The 25313-nt window shown below is 45.7% G+C and overlaps 1 protein-coding gene across 1 annotated transcript in view; it reads right to left on the bottom strand.

Moving 5' to 3' along the window:
* Positions 1-18825, bottom strand: part of SCARA5 (scavenger receptor class A, member 5 (putative)) — a 212166-nt gene extending 193341 nt beyond the window's left edge. Inside the window, exon 1 of the mRNA XM_006884868.1 lies at positions 18698-18825. Within this exon, the coding sequence (XP_006884930.1) occupies positions 18698-18809 (112 nt within the window). The 5' untranslated portion in view covers positions 18810-18825. The remainder of the gene's footprint in view (positions 1-18697) is intronic.
* Between the last annotated feature and the right edge of the window lie 6488 nt (positions 18826-25313).

Here is a 25313-nt window from a genome sequence, read left to right on the forward strand (position 1 = left end):
TAATCATTCCCATTCATTGTTTTATAAAATTAATCACTAATAAACTATGCCCACCATTACCCCAACTTTCTCTCTTTTTAATGTATGTGGCTACAAGAAAATTTAAAACAGCTTGTGTGCCCCATGACTCATTTCTACTGAACATTCCTGTGTGTCTATAGCAAGAAATGAAACTTTATACCAATCAAACATTTGCTTTATAACCAATTCTCCTATCTTCCTAATTCACACTCTCTAGTACCTCTACTTTAAAACGAAGGTTTGCCTGATTCAAGCCATGTAATTTCAATTGTTTCCCATGCATCTGGAAGTTGGGCAATGAATAAGTATGACCAAAGAAGGATCGATGCCTTTTAGAGAAGAGTCCAGGAGTGGCATCTACTTCCTAAACAACATGCTTCTGGAAATTCTACGAACTTTGATAAATGATGACAGTTATAGAAAGGCTTCAAGCCTTTTGTTCATAGGGTTACTATGAGTTGTGCTCAACTCAACGTCAATCAACAACTGCCAAAAAGAAATGACTATCTTTAAAAGGAAGTGCAACCAGGGTATATACTCCTTAGAGCAAAGACAATGAAACTTCACCTTACCTATTTTGGGCTTGTTATCAAGAGAGACAAGTTCTAAGAAAAAGATGTCATGCTGGGAAAGGTGGAAGGTCAGAGAAAGAGAAGACCCTCAAGGAGCTGGACTGATATCATGAATGTAACAACAAGCTCCAGTATATCAGAGATGGTGAGAATGACATAGGATACGGCCAGGTTCACATCCATTGTTCACAGGATTTCTATGAGTTGTAGTTGACTTGACACTACTTAGCAACAAAAACAACAAACCCATGGCGGATCTCACTAATACCTACAAACCACTGATGCTACTGCCTTTTTACTATCTCTCACATCTTTACTTCCTTCTTACGCCTGATTCCCACTGTAAACACCCTTCAAACTCAAACTCACTGCTGTTGAGTCAAAATCGACTCTTATCTGACCCCCCAGCAGGTTTTCAGAAGCTGTAAATTGTACGGCACGAGACTGCTCATCTTCCTCGTGCAGAGAAGCTCGTGAATTTGAACCACCTACTTATTGGGTTGGCAGTACAACTTGCTATCCACCAGGCCACCAGAATTTGTTAGGGTATATGTAAATGCTCTTACAAATATACCAACAAACATCCATCTGGTATGTTATATTGTAGTGGTTTGTGTGCTACTGTGATGCTGGTATTTCAAATACCAGTTATTCCACTTGTATTCCAAATGCGAACCGGGCCACTCACTCATAGCGTCGTGCTTTGTCCTTCTTCTAAAAAGTAGTTAATTAAGTTCTCACGCATCACAACAGAATGTCATCTGATATAGTGCCACAAGGTTAGCCCCCTAGATTGGAGGTGCTCATGAAGATACAAAATCAAGAAATATCTCATTCTGTTATACAATAAACAAGGTTGTCATAAGTTGTACAACTAACAACAACAATATATTCTAAACTCCTTGACCTTCTCTTATGTTCTCATAATCATATGACAAAACTGTTGCTGTTGTTAAGTGCCACTGAGTTGTAGACGACTTGTAGCGAATGGAAAAACCTGAACACTTGTATAACTGTCATCATTTCTCCAAGTTCATAGAGTTTCCAGAGGCAAGCTATTTCAGAAGTGGATGCCACTGCTGCTTCCAAGCTCATTTTAATCAGGGAATTCCACCAAACACTGCCCACCATGGGTAACCATTGTCGCATTTGACATGTCAGTGTCACAGTGTTTAGCATTACAGCAACCACAAATTACCTCTGTACAGCAAATGGACAGACCAGTGCTACGCCACTTAGAAGAATGTTTGGAAAAAATAAATTAAAACCAGGTCTGAGGACCACAAATTAAAATCACCCACCTTGGGCTTGGTAGCATCACTTTCAATCCACCGGGCCAATTGAGAACTACTCCTGGTTAAATCTAATGATTTGCCAACTCTGCCCTTCTCCCACATTGCTGAGTATAGCTGAAGAAGAAGAGCCACCCCTGTGCTAACTGCTCTTACCTTAAACCCATGACCCATAAGCCCAGGCGGTGCTTCAGGCTCTCCAGCAAGCACGCTCGTCTGCTCACATGCTCCCTTTCCCAGCTACAAGTGTCATAGCCTCCCCAAACCCCAACTTTTTCATTCTCAGCTTCCTATTTCACATAGTAATCAGAAACCATGAACTCCCACTGCCATGTAGGCACTTACCCCTGTTTGGGGTACTGAGGTCCCATCCCCTCCTACAGAAGAAAAGATCTTCAGCAGTTCTGTTACCCAATGTATCTCTCTCCAACAAATCACTTCAGGAGCAATAAAATGCACTGCTCTTTCCTCTATCTCAAAACACAAAATGCAAAAATTCTCTTGATTTCTTTTCTCGTACATTTCTCTGCCCTCTTTTACTTCAAAACTTATCCAAAGAATGATATGTACTGTTTGCCTCAAATGTTTCTCCTCTTATTTTTGCACTTCTCTTCTTCCAGTTATTGGACATTTTATGGTGAGTTTCAGCAAAGTATATAAAATAATTAGGTTCCTACATAATAATTTCCATACATATTGTTCAAGGAACCTAGATGGTATAGCATATTGTTGTTGGGCTGCTGACCCAAAGGCTAATCAGAAGCCTCATCCCATCAAGGGAGCCCTGAAGTGGCTGAGAGGGTAAGAAGTTGTGCTGCCAACTGAAGACACACGGTTCAAATCTACCAACTGTTACATGGGAGAAAAATGGGCCATTTACTCCCTCTGAAACCCAGCTGGAGGGTCAGCTATGAGTCAGTTCCAACTTGATGGTACACAACAAGAATACATTTCATAAGATTTATAGCCTCTGAAACCCAACAAAGGGTTGCTACAAGTCAGAATTGCCAGAAGACAGTGAGTTTATACACAGTGTTCAGTGCTATTGGTTTCATTTTCCATAATGTGTCAACATTCTCATCATTTTCACTCTGGATAGTGTCTTCCTATTCAATCTTGAACCCACACCAACTGTGCTCTTCTGCCTCATCTTTATTAAACCTGCTCTTACATGGATGTGAACACCTTTAATCTGACACCACTGGCTGCACTCTCCTCTATCACTAGTGGCACCTTCTCACCATCCCTTGTCTGCTGCTCCTTATCTCCCGGATTCTGAGCTAGCTCAGCACTGCTGTGCACCCAAGCTCTTCAACTGGACCACTTCTCACTTTCTCACAACCCCCGTCCAATCTGTTAGCCAATTCTGTCAAGTCCCTTCTATAAATGCACATCTAAACTTAATTCACGTCTTACCACCATCACTGCTATCAAGCTGTGCTGAGACACCAGAATTTCCTACCTGGATAATGACAGTGCCTCCTTAACTTGACTCCGTTCTTCTATATTTGTCCAACTTGGTCTATTCTTAGAACAGAAACTGAGTGATCATTTTAAAAACATGTCAGCGCGTATCATTTTCTCTGCTCAAAGCTCTTTAGAGTTTCCCTGTTTCACTGAGAAAGAAAAGCCCAAATCCTTGCAGTGGCTTACAGGGTCCTAAATGGCCTCATCTCCCATCACCTCTCTGCTCCTATGTTACCCTCTCTTTGTCCTCTCTCCATCCAGCCCATCCAGCACACCCTCACATCAGGGACTTTAGATTTGCTGAAAGGCTCTCATTCCAGATTTTTGCCATCCAATGACGCAAGGTGTAATATTCTGTAAGAAGTGTCATTTGCTGCCACTGAGTTGGTCCCTGCCTCCTGGTGACCTCACACACAACAGAAGAAATGCTACCCGGTCCTGGGCCATGCCCATGATCAGTTATAGAGCATACTGTTGGAATCCATGAGGTTTTCACTGGCTCATGTCTAGAAGAAGACCTTTGTTCCTAGTCTGTCTTAGTCTGGACAATCCCCTGATATTTATTCAGCACCATAACAACATGCAAACCTGCATTGACAGATGGTGACAGCACAGGAGGAGCACTGGCCAGGGAATCAAACCTGGGTTTCTTGCATGGGTGGCAAGAATTCTACCACCACATTCTTGCTTTATTGCTGTTATTAGGTGCTATGGATTTTGACTAACAATGACCACAATGGGATAGGATAAAATCACACTCAAATGGTTTTCTGGTTGTAATATTTACAGGCACGGATCATCAGGCATTTTTCAGTGGGGCCAGTGGGGGCTTAATAACTGTGCCATCCCTTTCTGCTCTGGGTGGTTGTTGTTATGCGCTCTCAAGTCAACACACAGCTGAGCCTTGAGCAAACTGATAGTGATCTCCCAGCAGATTTTCAGAGACAATAAAGCGCACAGGAGAATACTGCTCATCTTTCTCCCATGGAGCAGCCGGCAGATTCTAACTGCCCGTCTTTTTTTTCCCCCAAGGTCCTGGAGAGGGTTAAACTGGGTGGCTCCCTGGAGGCAAGGATTCTGAGGCTCCATCTAACTTACTTTGGACATGTAGTGAGGAGAGACAGGTCCTTAGAGAGGGACATCATGTTTGGGAGGGTGGAGGGACAGCGCAGGAGAGGAAGGCCCTCTATGAGGTGGATTGATTCAGTGACTGGGATAATCGGGATGGGAGTGTCAGAGACAGTACGATTGGCACAGGACAGAGCGGAGTTTAGGGCTGTTGTACACAGGGTCGCTATGAGTCGCAGGCGACTCGACAGCACATAACAACAACAATATCAACTTTATTGACATGAATGGACTAAAATTTTCTAGATCTTCATTTGCTAATGTGACATTACACAAAATGGAAGAAGAGCCATGCAAGCATCCAGCAATAATTAGAAAATGGAATATAAAATGTACGACTCGAGTAAAATTAGAAATTATAAAAAATGAAAGGTAACACATATAGATCAATATTATAGGCAATACTGTTGTTGCTGTGGACTGTTGAGTTGGAACTGACTCATAGCTCACCCTCTGGGGTTTTTGTTTTTTAATTAATTTCAATGAATATCTACAAAGATTTTCATTCATTGTTGCACTTTTTTCCCCTGCCCACCCCACCCCCACCTCCAGTTCGCTCCTCTCCTTTGAAAAGCAAAACTCCTTCATTGGTACACAATCCCCCCTGCACACTCCCACCCCCACCCCCAGCCCAAGTATACTCCACTCTGCAACCGTCATTCCGGACTCTTATGATAATCATAATACCATATAATATATTGCTTTTAAACTGTTCTCTCCCTCTTTGGTTTTAATGCAGTATACATAATTCATCCAGTTTTTCTCATTCTTACCCTAACCCTGATGTCAGTCCTGTTTTAAAACAGTGGCACCAAGCAGTATTTGTCCTTTTGTGACTGAGAGACTTCACTCAGCATAATGTCCTCCAGGGTCACCCATTTTGAATAATATTGCATGAGTTCCTTGTTTTTCAATGTAGCATAGTATTCCACTGTGCGAATATACCACAGATCCTCTATCCATTCGTTTGTTGATGGGCACTTAGGTTGTTTCCAACTCCTTGCTATTGTGAACAAAGCCGCGATAAACATGGGTGTGTATATATCTGCTTGGATGTCGTTTATGGTCTCTTTAGGGTATATTCCCAGTAGTGGAACTGCTGGTCCAAAAGGTATCTCTATTTGCAACTTGGCCACACAACTCCTCAGCCACGAGGCCACCAGAGCTCCCTTTGCTCTGGTTTCATGTTGTTAGGTGCCACCAAGTCAAGTTCCACTCAGAAGGAGCCTATGCACAACAGACATGAACCCTGTCCTATCTTGTGCCATCCTCACCACCTGATATACTTGAACCTATTGCTACAGTCACTGTGTTAATCCACCTTGTCAGGGGTCGTCTTCTCTTCACTGGCTCTCTGCCCTTCCAGTATGATTTCACAGGCAGTTCAAGAAGACAAAGCAAAGTATTGTAATGAGCTGGAGTTAAAGAATAAAAAGGGAAGAACTTGCTCATCATTTCCAAAATTTCAACAGTTCTGAAAGAACTGAGAAACACAGTCAAGCCTTGAGCTGCAATACTGAAAGAAGCGATGAGAAAAATCTTGAATGACCCATGAGGTATTAAAAGAAGATGCAAAGAAGAAAAAAAATTTTAAAAAAGAAGATGGGAGGAATAAATAGAATCATTGAACCCCCAAAAACTCATCGACACTAAAATAATTTCAGGAAGTGGTCCTTGGAGAAGGACATCATGCTCAGAAGGATGGAGGGACAGCACAGGAGGAGAAGACCCTGGATGAGATGGATTGAGAGAGTAACTAAGGGAGTGGGGGTAGGTGTACTGGAGTCAACGAGATTGGCTCTACAGGGCAGGCTTCAGAGCTGCTGTACATAGGGTTGCAGGTGACTCGACGGCCCATAACAACAACATATGAACAAGAGCCAATGGTAACAAAGGGAAAAGTTCAAGCTGCGCTGGAGACACTGGGGTAAAAAAAAGCCCCAGGAATAGACGGAATACTGACTGACGTGTCAACTAACAGATGCAACCCTGGAAATGCTCACTAGTCTATGACAGGAAATTTGGAGGACAGCTGCCTGGCAAATTGACTTGAAGAGATCCATGTTTGTGCCCATTCCCAAGAAAGGTGGGCCAAAAGAATGTGGAAATTATTGAATAATAGAGGAACATCAATCACATGCAAGCAAAATATTGCTGAAGAACATCCAGAAACGGCTGGAAACAGCACATGACAGAGAACTACCAGAAGTTCAAGCTGTGTTTAGAAAAAGGATGTGGCATCAGGGATGTCAATGCTGCCAGGTGGATTCTGGCTGAAAGCTGAGAATACCAGAAGAAAGTCGATCTCTGTTTTATTGACTATGCAAAGATATTTGATTGTGGGGATCACAACAAACTATGGCTAACATTCTGAAGAGCGGAAATCCCAGAACACTTAATTGTGCTTTATTGCTGGGGTTTAAAAGGAGCCAATCTCTGTGAGTAGGCTAAAGAGGTTAAAATCTCTCCAGTTCTCCCTTTCCCATACCTGATTCTCCAACCTGTGGATGGTGGTTAAGACAGTCCGCCCTTGACAAGTGGGCCCTTCCGCCATTCTTCAGCTATGCACTCACCACCACCCCCTACTCCACTCTCCACACCCTCACCCCCATGTCGTGCACAAGAGACTGGGCCGATGAGAAGTGGGATTGTCCTTGGAGGATAATTACATTTTATGGGCTGACACGTGGGCATGGGGAGCTGGGTCCCTAAACTCTGCTAGCAGGCGTCCGAGCGCGGCCAGCAGCATGTGTAAGTCATTACCTCTGCGAGCTTCCCTTCCGCAGCTGAGCGGGTGATGTCAGGAGCGCGGTGGAGGGCTGAGGCCGCGGAGCAAGCATGACTGCAGTATTTTTCTGACACTAACACCTCTCTCTGGCCTTCGAAGGCGCGGCAGTGAAGCCAGGCCCAGGCGGAGCACGCCCACTCCTCTCCCCGTCAGCCTCCTCCTCCCGCTGGCGCCGCTGCAGAGCGCACAGCTGTGCAGGCGCGAAAACAAAGGCGGGCCCGGGAGGGGAGGGGCCTGGAGCCGGGGAAGCGGAGAGAGAAAGGAGAGACATGGCAGGTCCGTAAAGAGGAGAGAGGAAGGCCGCATTTTGAGACTGTTCTGTGCCTTCGAGTCAATTACGACCCATAGCGACCCTATGAACAACAGCTCTGAACCTTGCCCAATCCTGAGCCAACCTCGCCACACCTGATCCCATTGCCACAGCCACTCTAGCAATTCATCTCATCCAGGGTCTTCCTTTTCCACGCTCTACCTTTCCAAGCATAATGTCCTTCCCCAAGGACTGGTCCCTCCTAGCGACATGCCCAAAGGATGTGAGGTGGAGTTAGCTTTTTCGGGTGTTTCTGGGGGTTTTGTTTTGTTAATTACTTTGTGATTTACAGAGAAGTTAGATTTTCATTCATTCATTGTTGCACATTTTACCCCCTCCCTCCTCTTCCCCTCCCCCAGCTCACTTTTTGTTTTAAATATTCATTCATTGTTGCACATTTACCTGCCTCCTCTCCCCCTTTGCAGTGATATACCTCTTATTCTGAACTGTTGTACATATAAGGCCTAATCATATATTCTTTTTATACAGTTCTTTCTTTCATCTGTTGCAATGCAATGATCATTATCTATCCACTCTTAACGGTCTTTTCTTTAATATAGATGGGGCTCTGCTGCTTGTCCAGCAGAGACAAGGAGCTGAGGTGGACCTGCCCCCTTGAGAGTCTTCCTTCTCATTGCTGAGCTCCATGAAGTTGCCAGTGACTAAACCACAAGGCAAACATGAGGTTCTGGAGAGATGCCCGACCAAGAGGTACTGAGTGGGCAGGCTCTACAGACATCTTGAGGGCTGTATGTGGGTGAGCTTTGAAGTATGAGGCATTTGACATGCAAGATGGCATCTCACAGGGAGAGGCTGAGGCACCAAAGTGCCCACACCTCCCTTCTGCACCTCCTGAGAAAAAAAGAAGGCATAAGGCCGAATGTTGTCATAAAGTGTCAACGAGTCGACTGTGATTCTTAGTGACCCTGGATCTGAAATCTGCCCTATCACGTGCCATCTTCCCCATCTTAGACACTCATGTCGCCCACTGCGACAGTCACTGTGTCAACCACCTTGTTGAGAATCTTCTTCTCTTTTTCTGACTCTCCACCTTTCTGCTCATGATGCCATTTTCCAAGGACTGGCCTCACTTATGAACATGCCCGAAGTTTGTGAGATGAAATGTCACCATCCTTGTTTCCAAGGAGCACTCGAAAAGCGGAAGGAGAGGACAGAAGAGACAAAATAGGAGAAAGGAGGAGGGCGAACAAGAGAGAAGCAAAGCAGAGCAAGACGGAGAAAGGAGAAAGAGAAGCACAGAATGTGAAGAAGTGGGTGGTGATGGTGGTCGGTGATTCTGGGACTCAAAGAAACCCTCTGAACGCCAGACTACAGCCCTGTCCTGTCCAGAGCCATCTTTGCAATCTCCACCAGACTCAAGGCAATTGTGACAGTCCAATGTCTGTCAATCAATCTATCTCCTTGGGGTCTTTCCTCTCTTTCACTGCACCTCCACATTTCCAAGCATGTCTTTTTTCCAAAAACTAGTGGACAAAGCTTCACCAACCTTGCCTCCAAGGAGCACTCTGTTTGCACTTCGTCCAAGGCAGGTTGTCTGTTCTGCTGACAGTCCATCGTATGGCCAATACTCTGTATGACACCCCAATTCAAAGGCATCAAGCGTTCTTCAATCGTCCTTATTCATCATCCAACTTTCACATGTATTTGAAGTAATTAAAAATAGTATAGCTGGATAGCTGGCATTATCCGTCCCTTCCACTGAGGAAGCTCCCTGGGCAGCAGGTGGATCCCCACCCCAAAGCATGAAGCTGCTCCCCTTCACACGTACTCCTTTACTTCTTACCCCGCTCCACCCCAATTCCACCTCTAGTCACAAGGAATTCATGCAGCCTCCCTGGCATTCCTGCCCAAATCCATAGAAAAGGAACTTGACAGTACCTCAGCTGTTATAAGGAAAGGCTGCCCCATCTGAGTAGGGACATGGCCATAACATGACGTCCCATTATCTCGCCTTCTTTGATGGATTCCATGGTTCAGGCTCTCTAGAGCAGATAATTGTCCTCCACATAGCTGATTGGGTGAGCGTATTCTCATAAATACAACTGCAGGTCATAACCTGTTGTTGTTATGTGCCATCAAGTCGCCTATGACTCAAAGCAACCCTATGTACAACAGCCCTGAACCCTGCTCTATCCTGTGACAACCTTATTGTCTCTGACACAACTACCCCCGTTACCATAGTCGCTGAGTCAATCCATTTCATAGAGGGTCTTCCTCTCCTGCACTGTCCCTCCACCCTCCCAAGCATGACGTTCCTTTCCAAGGACTTGTCCCTCCTTGCAACATGTCCGAAGTATGTCAGATGAAGCTTCAGAATCCTTGACTCCAAGGAGCAGCCTGATCTCACCCTCTCTAGAACGAACCTGTTTGTTCTCCTAGCAGTCCATGGTATATTCAGTACTCTTCTCCAGCACCAAAGCTCAAAGGCATTAATTCTTCTTTTATCCTCCCTAGTCACTGTCCAGCTTTCTGATGTATAGCAAGTAATTGCAAAGACTGTGGCCTGGATCAGGAACACCTTAGTCTCCAGACCGACACCTGGAAGATATAAAGGTAAGGCCCAGGTCCAATCCCCATCCTTGAATTTAGTTTTACCAAGAATAAGGCCAATACTGTACCTTAATTCCTATCTAGCACTTAGCCTATTTCTCAACTGGACCAAAATGAAAGATGAGGGGAATAAGTCTTTAGAACCATCCACTAACACAGGGTGTGTGCTTTTCTTGGAAAGGTCCTGAAGTATGGAGAACTGGATCCAGGCTTCAGCCCTGATACGAAGAGTGGCCTTGAACAAGCCACTTACCAATAAGATTTTTTGAGTACCTGTCACATACCGGACACCCAGAGAATTCATTTCCTCAACCTCAAGGAACACATGCTCTGGTAAGGATAAGTAACCATGCCTCCCACTGTCACTGAGTTGATCCATCGTCCCTGAAGGATGAAGTAAATTTGTCTGCAGGATTTGTGTGTCTTTGCTTGCCCATCTTCATGGAAGCAGACTGCTTCTTCATTCAAAGTGGCTGGAGAGCTCTAATAACTGACCTTTCATTTGGCCAAATGCCTTACTCAGAGTGCTACCAGAGCCTCTCAGCATGGGCTATGTTAGAGTGAAACACCTCAGCTGGCCATTCCACCTCTAGTCCAATGGGAGTTTTAGAAATTAGGATGACTGAGGTCCAAAGCAGGGATATACGGGAGACCCACAGACCACCTGAGCTTGCAGCTGACGCCCATTTGTACCTCTCCACACAGATGGCTGAACTCAACTAGAAGCTGATCCATGCTGTGGGCTGGGACAGACTGCTGTAACCTGATGTCTTGCTTGGGACTGGACTTTGTGGAGGCAGATGTTCAACGTTTCCAAACTGAACAGAAGATCCTTCAGCAAGAGATATGCTAGTTCCCTCAGAGTACTGGTTTGACAGGGATGGACAAATCATAAATGTTTGTTGTTGTTGTTATGTGCCATCGAGTCGCTTGCAACTCATAGCGACCCTATGTACAACAGCCCTAAACCCTGCTCTATCCTGTGCCAATCTCACTGCCTCTGACACATCCATCCCAACTACCCCAGTCACTGAATCAATCCACCTCATAGAGGGTCTTCCCCTCCTGCGTGTCCCTCCACTCTGCCCAGCATGATGTCCCTCTCCAAAGACCTGTCTCTCCTTACAACCTGTCCAAAGTATGTCAGGCAAAGCCCCAGAATCCTTGCCTCCAAGGAGCAGCCTGGTTTAACCCTCTCTAGGATGAATCTATTTGTTTTCTTGGCAGTCCATGGTACATTCAGTACTCTTCTCCAGCACCACAGCTCAAAGGCGTCAATTCTCCTTCTATCCTCCCTAGTCATTGTCCAACTCTCTGATGCATAACAAGTGAGTGCAAAGACCACGGCCTGTATCAGGCACACCTTAGTCTCCAGAGAGACACTGTTGCTCTTGAGTACTTTAGAGAGGTCCCTAACCACAGACTTTCCCATCGCAATACGTTTTTTTAATTTCCTGGCTACTGGTGTCAAGAGTGTTGACCGTGGAGCCGAGCAAACTGAAGCTGTGAACAATCTCCATCTCTTCACCATCCATCCTGATGCTACCGATTGGTCCAGTAGTGAGAATTTTTTTCTTCTGGACATTGAGCCTCAGTCCATATTGAAGGCTGCAGTCCTTGACCCTCTGCAGTAAGTGCATGAGGTCCTCCTCAGTTTCAGCGAGCAGGGTTGTGTCATCTGCATAACGTAGATTGTTGATAGATCGTCCACCAATCCTAACGCCACGCTTCTCCTCATAGAGCCCTGCCTCTCGGATAATCTAAAATGAGGATATTCTACTCATTCTGTATTCCACTACTTGGAACACACCCTGAGAAAATGGCGACTGAGGCACGAACGGAGACTTGTACACCAATGTTCGTAGCAGCGTTATTCCCTATCGCAAGAACCATGGAAACAGCCCAACCACAAACTAATAGATTGAGAAATTATGGTACATTCACACAATGGAATACTACACGTCACAAAAGAGCAATGACTTTGTAAATCACTACCTAACTTGGGAAGGACTGGAAAGCATTATGCTGAGTGAATTAACTTAGTCCCACAAGGACAAATACGCTAGAAAACAATTATTGTAGAACATGTATGGAGATCCAACGGGGCGAGGGGGGAGCAGAGGGGCGAGGATGGGGGAGTTTAATCATAGGATTACACAATGCAGGGTGGAGTAGGTAAAGGAAATGGGAAAAATTCAGCGTGAAAAACAACGTATATAAACTTTGTAAGTAAACCAGTATAAAAGAAAAAATTTATTTAAAAAATAATAATAAAATGGGACTATTAAGGCATGAAGCATGACATAGCTGTCTTACCTGCTTTCAGGAAGTCAGTTATTAGTAAGATGATGGTGAGGGGATGGGGAAGCACAATGCACAGGAATGTAATACAGTATAAATGAAGGAGTGCATACAACACAATGTATTTGGGAGAAAAACATTTTTTTTAAAAAAAGATAAAACAACAACAAACAAAAAGAGACCCATGGAGCAACTGTGCCATGAGATTGGGCTTCAAAGGATAAATGGAGTTCTGATAGGAAGAAATGATGGAGTGGGATGGGGCAGATGGCAGTGCATTCCAGCAGGAGTGTTCAAGGGCCCAGGGGCAGGACCACACCAGCAAACTCCATGAACTCATGTTAAGGGGGTGTGTGACGGGGTCAGGAGAGTGAGGCTGGTCAGAAGGGATGCTAGGAATGAATAAGCATGTGTTTAGACCCTAACATTTCTGCATTCCCAGCAACACTACAATCTGATTCCTAGCTTAGAATCTGGGCTGCACTTTGAGAGCTTTACTTCCATTGATCCTGGTATCCTTAAGGACAGCTTCAAATGAGAGGGCACGTCCACCCCTGGCCCCTCGCAACTCCCTGCCTGCATGTGACTCTGAGCCCTAATACTGGAATATACTGAAGGCCCACTGTGAGGCTGTGACCAAAGCTCAGTGCTCTGGGGGTCCCCTGGCCTCTTCTCCCTCTTCTCCTCTCCACCTTCCTCTCACTCCCCATGGCCAGCCCCCGTCCTCTCTCTATTCCATCACATTTGCCAGAGTTCAAGATCAAAGAGGAGTCAAAATCCTGAAGACACAGATCAAATTTGGCTTGAATTCCCCCAAGTCAGAGAGAGCTCTCTGCTTTCCTCTTGGAAATGAAAAGTAAAGAAAATCAAACCACAAATCCACAAGGCTTTAAGCCATTGGATTCCACTCAGCATTCCAGTCTTCCTGGTTTGCCCAAGCCCCACCCCTCAGGTATATCCCACACTTGATTATGACTTTTGGAGACTTCACATGCCTGAGAGTAAAACTACGCCTTTTCAAGAGCAGGGATTTTTGTTTTTTTAAATTTTATTTTATTAATTTTAATGAATGTTTACAGAGCAGGTTTTTTTAAAAAGTAGACAATTTTCTTCCAAGGGGCCCCTGAACATGAGCCCATGACCTTTCAGGGAGCAGCTGAGCACATTAGCCACTTGGACCACCCAGGGATTTGACATCCCAGGATTCACATAAGCGTGGCTCTGATGTTCTTGTTATGTGCTGCCATGTCAAGTATCACTCACAGCGACCTTGTCTTATCCTGTGCCATCCTCACTATCTCTGATAACGGCCCATTGTCAGAGTCACGGTATCCATCCCTCTTGTTGAAGGTCTTTCTCTCTTTATCTGACCCTCCACCTTCCTTCTTAATTGTTGTTATTGTATATTGTGGAGTCAGAACCGACCCATAGCTGACCCTTCAGGATTGCAGGCCAGTTTGTTACCACTAGGCCCCCTGAAATAGAGTTTCCCGTAACAGGAGCTCTTAGAAAGCACAATACTTATAGTCACTGTTATTTTTCAGGCCTTCACGTCCAATTGAGATGCACTTTCCTTTTTTGGCATGCCAGAAAAGCAGAGAGTAATGTGAGGGTGGGGGAAATGATATTGTGGTCCACTAGAACCACCTCTGGGACTCGCCCACTCCCGTGGCCCCTCGCCCTGCCCTGCCCTTCCCTTCCCCACTGGCATCTAGACAGGCTGAACTCCCCCAGTCCTTCTTTCCTTCCCATGCAGCCATGAGGCTTGTGAAAGTGCTGCTCCAGCGTGGACTAACTCAACATTGAATATATCTCCCAAGCTCTTCTATAGGAAGTTCTGCTGGCCTACTGGAAAAGATGTTGTGCTGCCAACTCAAAAGCATGTGGTTCGAATCCGCCCGCTGCTTTATAAGAGAAAGATGGGCAGTCTCCTCCCATATGATTTACAGCCTCTGAAAACCCACTAGCGGGTCAGGTGTGAGTCAGTTCTGGCTCAATGGTATGTAACAAAAGAAACAACACCTTTTCTTTAAATCTCATTCTATTTCAAAGCCGTTTCCAGAAAAACTTTTTGCTTTATTTCAATAACTACATTTATTTTTGTCTATATCATGTCTAGTTCATACACCAGTTCTTTCCCTGGGATTTTAAATCTTTGAGGTTGAGAGCTGGTTTGACTCTTTTTTTGAGCATCCTTGAAACATTGTGGCCATTTAAGATATGTTGTTGACTGGATTTTTATAATGGCAAACACTTTCTAAGGCAGGGAGAGGAGGTTTATTGAGAGCCCAGATTATCTGGACCCTTCCACCTCTGGAGACTGTCCTCATCCCTCTATCTCCTGAACAAGTCAGCTTCCTCTACTACACTCAGTCCTTGTGATATCAGGAGCCTTGGTAACATAGTGCATGGTGTTTCAACCTCCTAACTGAAAGGTTAGGGGTTTGAATCCACCAAACTATCTTTGAAAGAAAGATGAGACAGACTGGGAAAAAGTGCAGGTTTGGAAATCTGATGAAGAGTCACCATGAGTTGGGATGGACTCCACAGAAGTAGGTTTGGTTTTGATTTTATGAGAGGAAAAATGGCGGGGGGGGAGCAGGGGATTTAAAAGGAAAAATAGAGTTAAAGCATTTCTCTCTTTCTCACTCTTCTTTTTTTAAAAAAAAAATAAGTGCAAGACTAAGGCAGTTAGAGAAATGAAGCATAACAAAGTATGGTGCAACACACACATATACACACACAAACTCCAACAAAGTATGGTACATGACAGGGACTTGTATCTAGGTCTGACTTCACCTGGTTTACCATATATCTATACAAAGCTCTTCTCTAAGTCTCATTTTCTTCATCTTTCAACTGGAGATGATGCTTTTTTCTCCCACATTCCTGCCAAGAGGATTCTACTTAATTTATTCAGCAACTATTTATGTGCCAGCTGGGTTTAGAAGAGGTCACGGTACTAGGACATTATAGTCAATGTTACATGGACCTTAGTCTTACTATAAGAATGTCTATTTGTGTTTTATTGACTATGCAAAGGCATTTGACTGTGTGGATCACAACAAATTGCAGCTAATCTTGAGAAGAATGGGAATCTCAAAACACTTGATAGTACTTATGTGAAACCTATACTTGGACCAGGAGGCAGTTGTCAGAACAGAGCCATGCATGGTTCAATATCAGGACAGGTATATGCCATCCTATCTCCATACCTTTTCAAACTATATGTGGAACAGAACATCCAGGAAGAGGGGTTCTATGAGGAGGAATGTCGCATCAGAATTGAAGGAAGACTCATCAACAGCCTGTGTTACACAGACTGCCAACTTGCTTGCCAAATCTGAGGAGGACCTGAGTCATTTGCTGCAGAAGGCTAAGGACTGCAGCCTTCAATATGAACTAAAGCTCATCAAGAAAACAAAGATTTTCCCCAGTGAGAAAATGCACATCATTATGATAGATGGTGAAGAGATTGAGATTGTTAACAATTTCAGCTTGCTCGGCTCTACAATCAACACGCTAGGTACAAGCTGTCAAGAAATCAAAAGACTAATATTGCACTGGGAAAATCTGCTGTCAGAGAGCTCTCCAGAGTATTGTCACTCTAGAGACTAAGGTGCTTCTGATCCAGGCCATGGTCTTTGTAATTACCTGCTTTGCATCAAAAAGCTGGACAATGACTAAGGATGACTGAAGAATTGATGCCTTTGAGTTGTGGTGCTGGAGAAGAGTATTAAATATATCATGGACTACTAAGAGAATAAACTGGTCCATCCTGGAGACAGTGAAATCAGACTGCTCCTTGTAAACAAGGATTCTGAAGCTTCATATGACAAACTTTGTTGCAAGGAGGGACAAGTCCTTGGAGAGAGGCATCATGCTTGGGAGAGTAGAAGGACAGCACAAGAGAGGAAGACCCCGGCTGAGATGGATTGACTCAGCGACTGTGGTAATGGAGGTAGGTGTGTCAGAGATGACCAAATTGGCTTAGGATAGAACAGAGCTCAGAACTGTTGTACACAGGGTTGCTATGAGTTGGAATTGGCTCGATGGCATATAACAACAAGAAGCATCAAAACAAGATGAAAGGAATATAGAGCCACTGTACCTAAAAGAATTGGTTGACACAGGACCGTTTTAGGAAGTAGCATATGATCAAGAACCAATAGTACTGAAGGGAGAAGTCTAAGCTGCACTGAAGGCACTGGAAGGAAAAATAAGCCCCTAAGAATCGATGGGATAGCAACTGAGGTGCCTCAGGAAACAGATGCAACTCTGGATATGCTCACCAGTTTCTGTCAGTAAATACAGGAGGCAGCTACCTGGCCAAAAAGATGATCCGACATAAAGTAGAACTCACCAAACAATATCATTAATAGCATATGTAAGTAAAATCTTGCTTAATATTATTTTAAAAAATGCCTGGCATAGTACAATGACATGGACTTGCCAGAAATTCAAGCTGGATTTAGAAGAGGCTGTGGCAAAAGAGATATGATTGCTTATGCCATATGGATTTTGACTGAAAGCAGAAAATACCAGAAGAATGTCTATTTGTGTTTTATTGACTATGCAAAGACATTTGACTGTGTGGATCATCACAAATTACAGATAATATTGAGAAGAATGGGAATCTCAGAACACTTCATTATGATTATATAAAACCTGTACCTAAACCAAGAACAAAGTAAAGGAACACTGCATGGCTTAAAATTGGAGAAAGTGTGTAGCAGCAGGGCTATATCATTTCTCCATACTTAATTCAGTCTGTAAGCTGAACAAATCATTTGGGAAACTGCACTATATAAAAATAAAATGTCAATGGGATTGACTCATCCACAAGCTGCTTTATGCAGATGATACAAACTTGCTTGTGGAAGGTGAAGAAGACCTGAAGCACTTACTGAAGAAGATCAAAGGCTATTACACTTCAACATGGAAAAAAAAACCCAACCAAAACCCCAAAATCTTCATGACTGGCCCAACAGACAATATCATGATAGATGGAGAAAAGACACAGTTGTCAACAATTTTCTTTTACTTGGCTCCACAATGAACACCTTTGGTAGCAGCAGTCAAAACCCAAGAGACACGTATTGGGGAAATCTGCTGTCGAAGACTTCCCCCAAGTTCTAAACAGCAAGGAGGTCAGTTTAAAGGTGCAAATGATTCAACTCATGGTCTTTTTAAATTGCTTCCTATGCATCTGAATGTTAGGCAATGACTAAATACAAAGAGAAGAATCGGTATCTATGAATTGTGGTTTTGGATTAGTATTGAATACATCAAGTACAGTAAAAAGAACTAACAAACCTGTCTTGAAGGAGGTGCATGCAATGAGAGAGCTCCTTAGAGGAAAAGGTGGTGACGTTTTGTCTCACTTACTTTGGGAATATTTTCAAGGGGAACTCACCCTTGGAGAGAGCCATCATTCTGAGAGAGGGACAAGAACACCTTCAACAAGATGTACTGGTACAGTGACTACCACAATGGGCTTGAGTGGGAAAGAGATGATTTTGATGCAGGATTCAGGTATGTTGTTTGTAGTGTCAATATGAGTGGTAGTTGACTTGACGGCACCTTATACATAACAATAAATACCTCCTAAGTCAAACTCGGTGGTACGTATGGAGGACTCAGGCTGTTGGCAAAGTACTTTTGAGAAAGCTGCATCAGTTAATTTCCTGGAATTCCAGCAAATAACCAGTCTCTAAAAACTAATGTCTTCTGAGTTACTGGAATGGCTAATCTTTCCTTGTAAAATGACCTGGGGCCTCAAGCCCAGAAAGAAAATGAGCAGGTTGGAAAGATGTGTTCTCTGCCCAAAATATTCCTCATTTAAAGGGTGTGGGCTGATTGGTTTTGATGCTCTTGTCTGACCAGAGCCTCATACACTTAGAAGAGAAGACGGTGTAGAGGCGAAAATACCTCCCTGGGAGAAGGAGGCTTAGTACTGGAACTTTGAACGATTAACAGAGTGATCCTTGATGCTTTACTCAGCCTCAACTAACTCATCTGTAAAATAGGTACTTAGCTTGCTGATTTCATAGGTTTGTTGAGATGCATGAATCCTAAAACATGGAAGAGTTTTCAAAGCACGAAGCTCAAAATATGCAGAATCAGATGAGAAGGCCACCAGCACCCCGAGCCAATGCCAAATTAGGGGGACAGATGGGTCTCGTTTCACAACCCTAAATAAAGAAGAGCTACCAGCCCAAGCCAAGGTGGAGCCCAGGGAACTCACCATCCTCACACAGGTTCAGCTTGGACAGGCTTCTGCCGTCGAAAGACTCCTCGAAGATGGAGCTGGAATCCCGGTCACTCACAGAGTGCAGGTACATGGCTTTGTTCTCCATCCTGCCCTGCAGCACCTGAGAGGAGAGCAAGGGGGCAAGCAGGGGAGATACAAAGAGAATAAACCATAGGCAGAAACACAAGCTAAAGAGTACAACAAAGAGTCCACCCCCGTGACTGACCCTGATCCTGGGACGTCTCCTATCTGTCTACAGGATGTGGTGCTATCCTCTAGGTCCAAGGGTTTTAACCTTAGACTTACTCACTGCTTGGGAAAGCCAGGGATCTTGGAACCTTTTTGTTGTTGAAACCCATGCTCTTCCTTACAGCAACTTTCAGGTGGGCCTGGAGCCCTGAGGAGGGGAGGGCATGTGGGGGGGCCTTTCTGGGTGAAGCCATGCTGGAAGGGGAGCTGAGCACGGAAGAAGTAGACCCTGCAGGCCCAAATGGTGATCAGGGAGCAATTCCTGTGTTCCCTGGAACTTTGGACAAGTCTTAGAGACATTTTAGAAAGGAAGGGATACATAAAACCTCCTTGGTTATAAAGGAGGGAAACTAAATGCCAAGGAAAGTTGACAGGGTCCCTCTGAGGTGGCCCACTAGCCACCACACAGAGGAGACCGGAACTGTTCTCAAACTTAATATGACTGACTTTGTCGGTAGAGTGTGGTTTGTGGGGACCACAGCAGTGACTCTTCTGCTTGGAGTCTGAGAAGCAGGCAACTTGAGGGTGTTACCCCCAGACCCTAAAAGCAGGGAAGACCGTAGTCAGAGTGGCACTAAGGAGGTGACTATGACTTTGGGTCTATCCCATGGAGTCACTAAAAATAGAGTTCCATTGATCTGTAAAAGTGGTATGCTATTTTTAAGTGAAAGAACATTTAGTATGCATACCATGACCCCATTTTATAATATATACAGATGAGTGTGAATATATAAATGAGCATGAAACAGATTGGAAAGGCTATACTTGGTGGTGAGGAATTTTGTGACAAGTTCGTAGCTGGAGGGGATTACAAAGATTTTTTTTACTTCTTTCTGCTTGTTGACTTTTCTGGTTTTTGATGTTGTTTGTATTCACTTTGTAATAATTTAAAAAATCCACTTTCAAAACAAGTTATAGAAATTTACACTAAGTGATAAATATTATTTCTCAAACATATGTATTCAATGAGTGCACAAATTACACTTTCAGTTCTAGCCATTGTTTATCTGGGTCTTCAATTCCGATGCTTTTCAACTACTTGGACAAAATTTACCAAAAGAATCCAATTTAAAAAACAATTAACTCTTTGGAAGATGAAAGCTTCTAGGAGGGTGGTCACAGGTCAGCACCAGAGTAAACTAAATCTTGAGGCTGGGAGGCAGGTATCCTAGGAGACATGGAGGGGTTGGCACAGTCCCTGGCACGTGGCGGCGGGGTGCTGGGGGGGTGTGTGGATAATGCTGCTTAACTGAATGGATCTGTCAATCGGTTCCTCTTCAGAAGCAGGGTGAGAGAAGAACCATCTATACCATACCATGAACACAGATAATGAAGGCAGGAGGCAGGGGTGGGCAGCAACGCTCTGCCCAGCAAAGTGTGGATCCTGTTTTCACAACTCGACCTCTGTCTCCAGAGATCACTGACTTCAGTGATGGGAAGAGGCCAGAACTGACCAGTTGCTATAACAATCATCCTTGCAATGACTGATAGGTGCTTCTGCTCTTGTCTCTTTAAGCTTTGAGACTTTATATGCCCTTCATGCTCGCGCACGCATACACACAGAGTTACACATACATGCACACACTCACACACTTGCACTTACACATGCACAAACTTCTCACACACTCACATGTACATACTCTCATAGGCACATATATTCACATGTGCACACACACTTAGATGAGCATGCACACAGTCATGCATGCGTACGCAATCAGGTGTGCAGGCAGGCAGGCCGTCATGTGTGCGTGCACACACACACACACACACACACACACACACACACACACACACACACACAATCACAGCATCTACCATCTCTGTGGGCCTTTCTTCCAGCCCATGGGTGAGGCTGAACAAGGATATCCACAGCTCTGCCAGGATGTCTCCTTCCTGCCACAGAAGTCCCTCAGAGCCCTGAGGAGCGTTCCCAGCCCAGTTTCTCTGTCCTGTACTGTGATGTCCTGGCCACCTGTGAGCACTTTGCTGATGTGGTAATAGTCCTCTCTCTGTCCAAGTCCTCCACCCAGGAAGGACCTTGGCGGGGCTCTGGGAGCACACTGCTGGGGCTGCCGCCCCGCCCTCGCCCTCATTTCCAGCACTGTGTGTGGCACCTCCCTCTGGCCTCTTGCCTCCAGAGTTGGGAAGCAGGAGGCTGGTGTCTCTTGAGCAGCCTTAACCCACTCTGTGCCAAAGGCAACAGCTACTGCTGCCGAAGGTAGTGCTGGACCCTGAGGAGGTGCTGTCTGTGGGGCAGTGGAAGTGTGGATCCCATCTTCATTTCCACCGTCCACCTTCCTCCTCTTTCTCTCAGCTCCTGGACCAGAGCTGGAATGCAAGGCTTGTTATCTGGAATCTGTCAGGGAGGCTGCCCCTCAGGCCCGCCCCTCAGCTGGTCGGAGCCCTGGGGAGTCAGTGGGGAGAGGGGCTCAGCTCTGAGCAGGAGGCCAGATGTGAGTAAGATGAGTTTGGAAATGCTCCGCCAATTCTGCTAATGTTTGTTACTTGGAAATGAAACATAAGAATGTTCTGTCTGCCTTAGGTTTTATTTTGGGTTGTTTTTCTTTCTTGGGGAGCGGGGGTCCCAAATATAGGCCCTTAGATCGCTGGACTTAAAAGTCTTTGGGCCAAGTTGGTGCTCTTAGGCGAGGCACAAGTAACCACTGAGTGTGTGGCACTCATGTCAAAGGGGCCTCGAACACGCAGCACCCACAGTTCACAGACCTCTCCACCCTGGACTCCATGGCTCTCCCAGCAGCACTGTGATGGGCAGGGCAGTAGTGTGAAAGTCATTTTAAAGATGGACCAACGGAGGTACAAAGAGGCAAGAGCTCATGCAGGTCAGAGAAGGATGAAATACTGGGTGAGGGACTTTTCATACATGCAGGGCTCAGCTGGGAGTGCCAGCCCCTTTCAGGAACCACCAAGAGGGCTCAAGACCTGGAAGGAGTCACATCTCAGAGCTAGCCAACCTACTCCAGCATGTTGGGGCTTTGGGACCCAGGAGAGGCTGAGGGAGGGCTTCCCGAGCAGAACACATAAGCAGGGTAAGGAAGCCAAAGTAACCTGGGGACAGTCAGCCAATCTGCACTGTGGTGTTATCAAAGATGAGGCCTTCCTGCAAATGGGGGTGGGACACAGTACTGACCACTTTGGGATGTCTTTATTGTTCCCAGGAGATTTTACACCAAGTGCTCAGAGAGACTCTTCCACGTTGGGCATCGCTGAGCTGAAAAGGCCCCAGTGAATGTGCCTCTTGGGCCCAGGAGACCTCATGGTTAGATCCCAACACCACCACTCAGTAATGGGGAGAACTGGGACCAGTCAGCTGATCTCACTCACCTCAGGCTCATCACATGGAAAGCAGGAGAGGAAGCATGTCCGCCACTGAGGGGCACGAAAGCTTTGAATGAGACGCTGCTCATGGCAGCGCTTTAAGAACAGGGTGGCCAGGGAGTTGGTGACAGAGCTGAGTGAGAACCAAGATCCCTTGCCAAGCAGCCAGGGCTGAGAGTGCCATCCCCCAGGTTCAAAGGTCTCCCTCCGCAGGCCACTCGCAGATAGCAGCGCTGCCCTGGGTCCCGTTTGCAGTAAGCAATGACAAATTCAGCCCAGAGCAGCAGACATCTGGACTCTGACTTTTAAAGCCCCTCTCTGGGACCAGGACTCCGTCTGTTTGTCTTGCAGAGGGATGAGGGGTGTGTGTGTGTGTGTGTGTGTGTGTGTGTGTGTGTGTGTGTGTGGCTACTTCTAAGGCAGCTTCTCCAGGCCCTAGCATCTAATCTACTAACTTAACCAGCTACAAGTCACCACGGAACCCTAAATTGCTGTTAAGCTCCTTTTTCTCTTCTAACAGCAGCTACTTAACCTCTCAAACCCTAAGTCAAAGCTGAAGAGGTGCAGATGGTTGAGAAATCATCTGTCCCCGCACACAGTTCCACCTGTGGACACAAGCACGCGCACATGCACCCATGCACCTCTAGAGGGCGCTGCTCCAACTGCAGGCAGCCACCTGCACCATCTGCTCCCTGAAGAGGCTCCCCGGCTGTGACACGAGCCAGGCAAGGCAGTTGCTCCCCTCTGCCATCCCCAATGCAAGATCACACTTCCGGGGTCAGCAGCTGACCTCAGAGGCGCAGACATCTGGACTCTTCCCACCTGGGCAGGCTCCACCCTGATCTGCACCCTTAAGGGTCCCGCAGGAGGACTCTGTGTCCTTGTCTCCTCCAGCGGCCTTTGGGCCACCATGCCCAGGTGCTGGGAGAACGGTAGCGCCCAGACTCACCTGAGTGTCCCAGTGCTGAGGTCGCGGAGTCAGGTCCTTAGTTGGTGTCCTTGCCCATGTTGGAAAGAGAGCTTGGTACAGCTGCACTGAGGCAAAGGTGGCCCCTCCGAGCGTGTCTCCACAGCCAGCCAAATCCAGATGGAGTCATAGAAAGTGGCAGGAGGGGCTCCCAATTAACTTGTCTCAGGGCAGGACCACAGGGGTCACTTCTCCAGTTCCAGGAGAACCAAGTCAGAAGATTCAACCTTTTCTCCTGAGTGCAGCTAATGCAAGGCCTGCAGCCTAGAGGTCCCCGAGTCCTGACTTGGTGCCTCAGTCAGTCACAGGCACCAGAATCGTTCAGGAGATGGTCTGTGAAGACACCAGCAGCTCTGCTAGGTACTGACTGAGATGTGAACTGCAGCTGCTCTGGCTGTGAGTCTTTATAAAAAAGTTCTGGGAGGAATTGCAGCCGCCAAATCTCTTCTTGCAGAAGCGTCTGGAACACATATCCCCTCTTGTGGCCAGGCTGCAGCATTACAGCTCTGCCGGAATGCTTGCCTGGCTTGGAGCCGAGAAGCGAGCCTTGTTCTTGGGGCTCCAACATGCTTTTTCTGAAGGCACTGGTCCTGCTCAAAAGACTTTTTTGGAAACCTTCTGGCAGTATGGCATCTAGACCTGGCTTACAAGCCACCCAAGAAAATCAGTCTTGTAAACTTATTTATAGGACAGAATTGGCATCGCTCAATTCATTCACCAAACTTGGCTAAGAATTCTTTTACGGCTTTTCCTGAAGTCAAATGCACCCTGCAGACACGGACTGGCCACAGTGGGGCTGTTCAGAAGAAAGCCCCACGGCCTTCCCAGAGTCAGGCTCAACCCAGCTCAGCAACAAAGCCAACATGTGTATTTTGCAAGGGCCAAGGGATACAGAAATAGGTGAGACAAGCTCGCTGCCCTCAAGGGGATTACAATTCCACAGGAGAGATGGACACACACACGAATAAAAGTAAACCCAAACATGGTTAATTGTACTTTTAAAAGCAGATCTTTCTCTTATACATTGTTGGTGGGATTATTTGATGCTTCTTCAAAAAGCTGAACATAGAAATTCCATATGACCCAGCTATTCGACTGCTTAGAATGCACCTCAAGAAAATGAGAAATGAGGCACAAATGGAGACTTGTACACCAATGTTCATAGCCCCTTTATTCACCATCGCGGAAACATGGAAACAGCCCAGATGTCCAACCACAATCAAATGGGCTGAGAAATTGTGGTACATTCACACAGTGGTATACTACTCAGCACGCAGGAGCAATGATTTTATAAATTACTGTCTAACTTGGGAGAGACTGGAGAGCATTATGCTGAGTGAACTAACTCAGTTTCACAAGGACAAATAGTGTCTAAAACCATTACCATAGAATGAGCATGAGGATCTGGGGGTGGGAGGTGAAAGCAGAGGAGTGAGGATGTGTGGGGGTTGGGGGGATTAATCATGGGGTCGTATGAAAAAATAAGTAAAAGAGATCTTTCCAAAGTTTTAAAGAAGTAGTGTAGAGTTCGGTGTTACATGGGAATTCTAAGAGACATTCTGAGCAGTGGCCCCTATATGGATGATGTCCCAACAACAGACCCATGTTCACAAATAGGCTCCTAGTTGTTGGCTGAAATTCAACTTCAGTGCTTCCAGGTCAGGCCTTGTAGATGGGAGCTGTTTGCTGAGATTCAGCTCACCCCACAGTGCAGCTGGCAAAGCCCAAGCCAGGCCAGGCAGTCTTGGTCATGTCCATGATCTTCGCTGTCCCTAGGGGGCAGTACCAATGTTGTTATTGTTGTGTACTGCCCAATCTGAACTGACCCATAGCTGACGCTCCAGTGATTTTCAGAGGCAGGAAATCCCACAGGAAGAGATGGCCAACCATCACACCAACCTTGTGCCTTAATTTCATGATTTCAACTCATGTTGTTGTTTTGTGTACTATCAAGTCAGAACTGACCAGTAGCTGCCCTCCGTAGGTTTTCAGAGGCAATTAATCGCAAAGGAGGAGATTTCCCATCTTTCTCCCACAACTGATGGATTTGAACCAAGT

The sequence above is a fragment of the Elephantulus edwardii genome, unplaced genomic scaffold (genome assembly GCF_000299155.1).
Source record: "Elephantulus edwardii isolate Elephantulus edwardi_28Jun2011 unplaced genomic scaffold, EleEdw1.0 scaffold00038, whole genome shotgun sequence".
NCBI classification, from domain to species: Eukaryota; Metazoa; Chordata; class Mammalia; order Macroscelidea; family Macroscelididae; genus Elephantulus; species Elephantulus edwardii.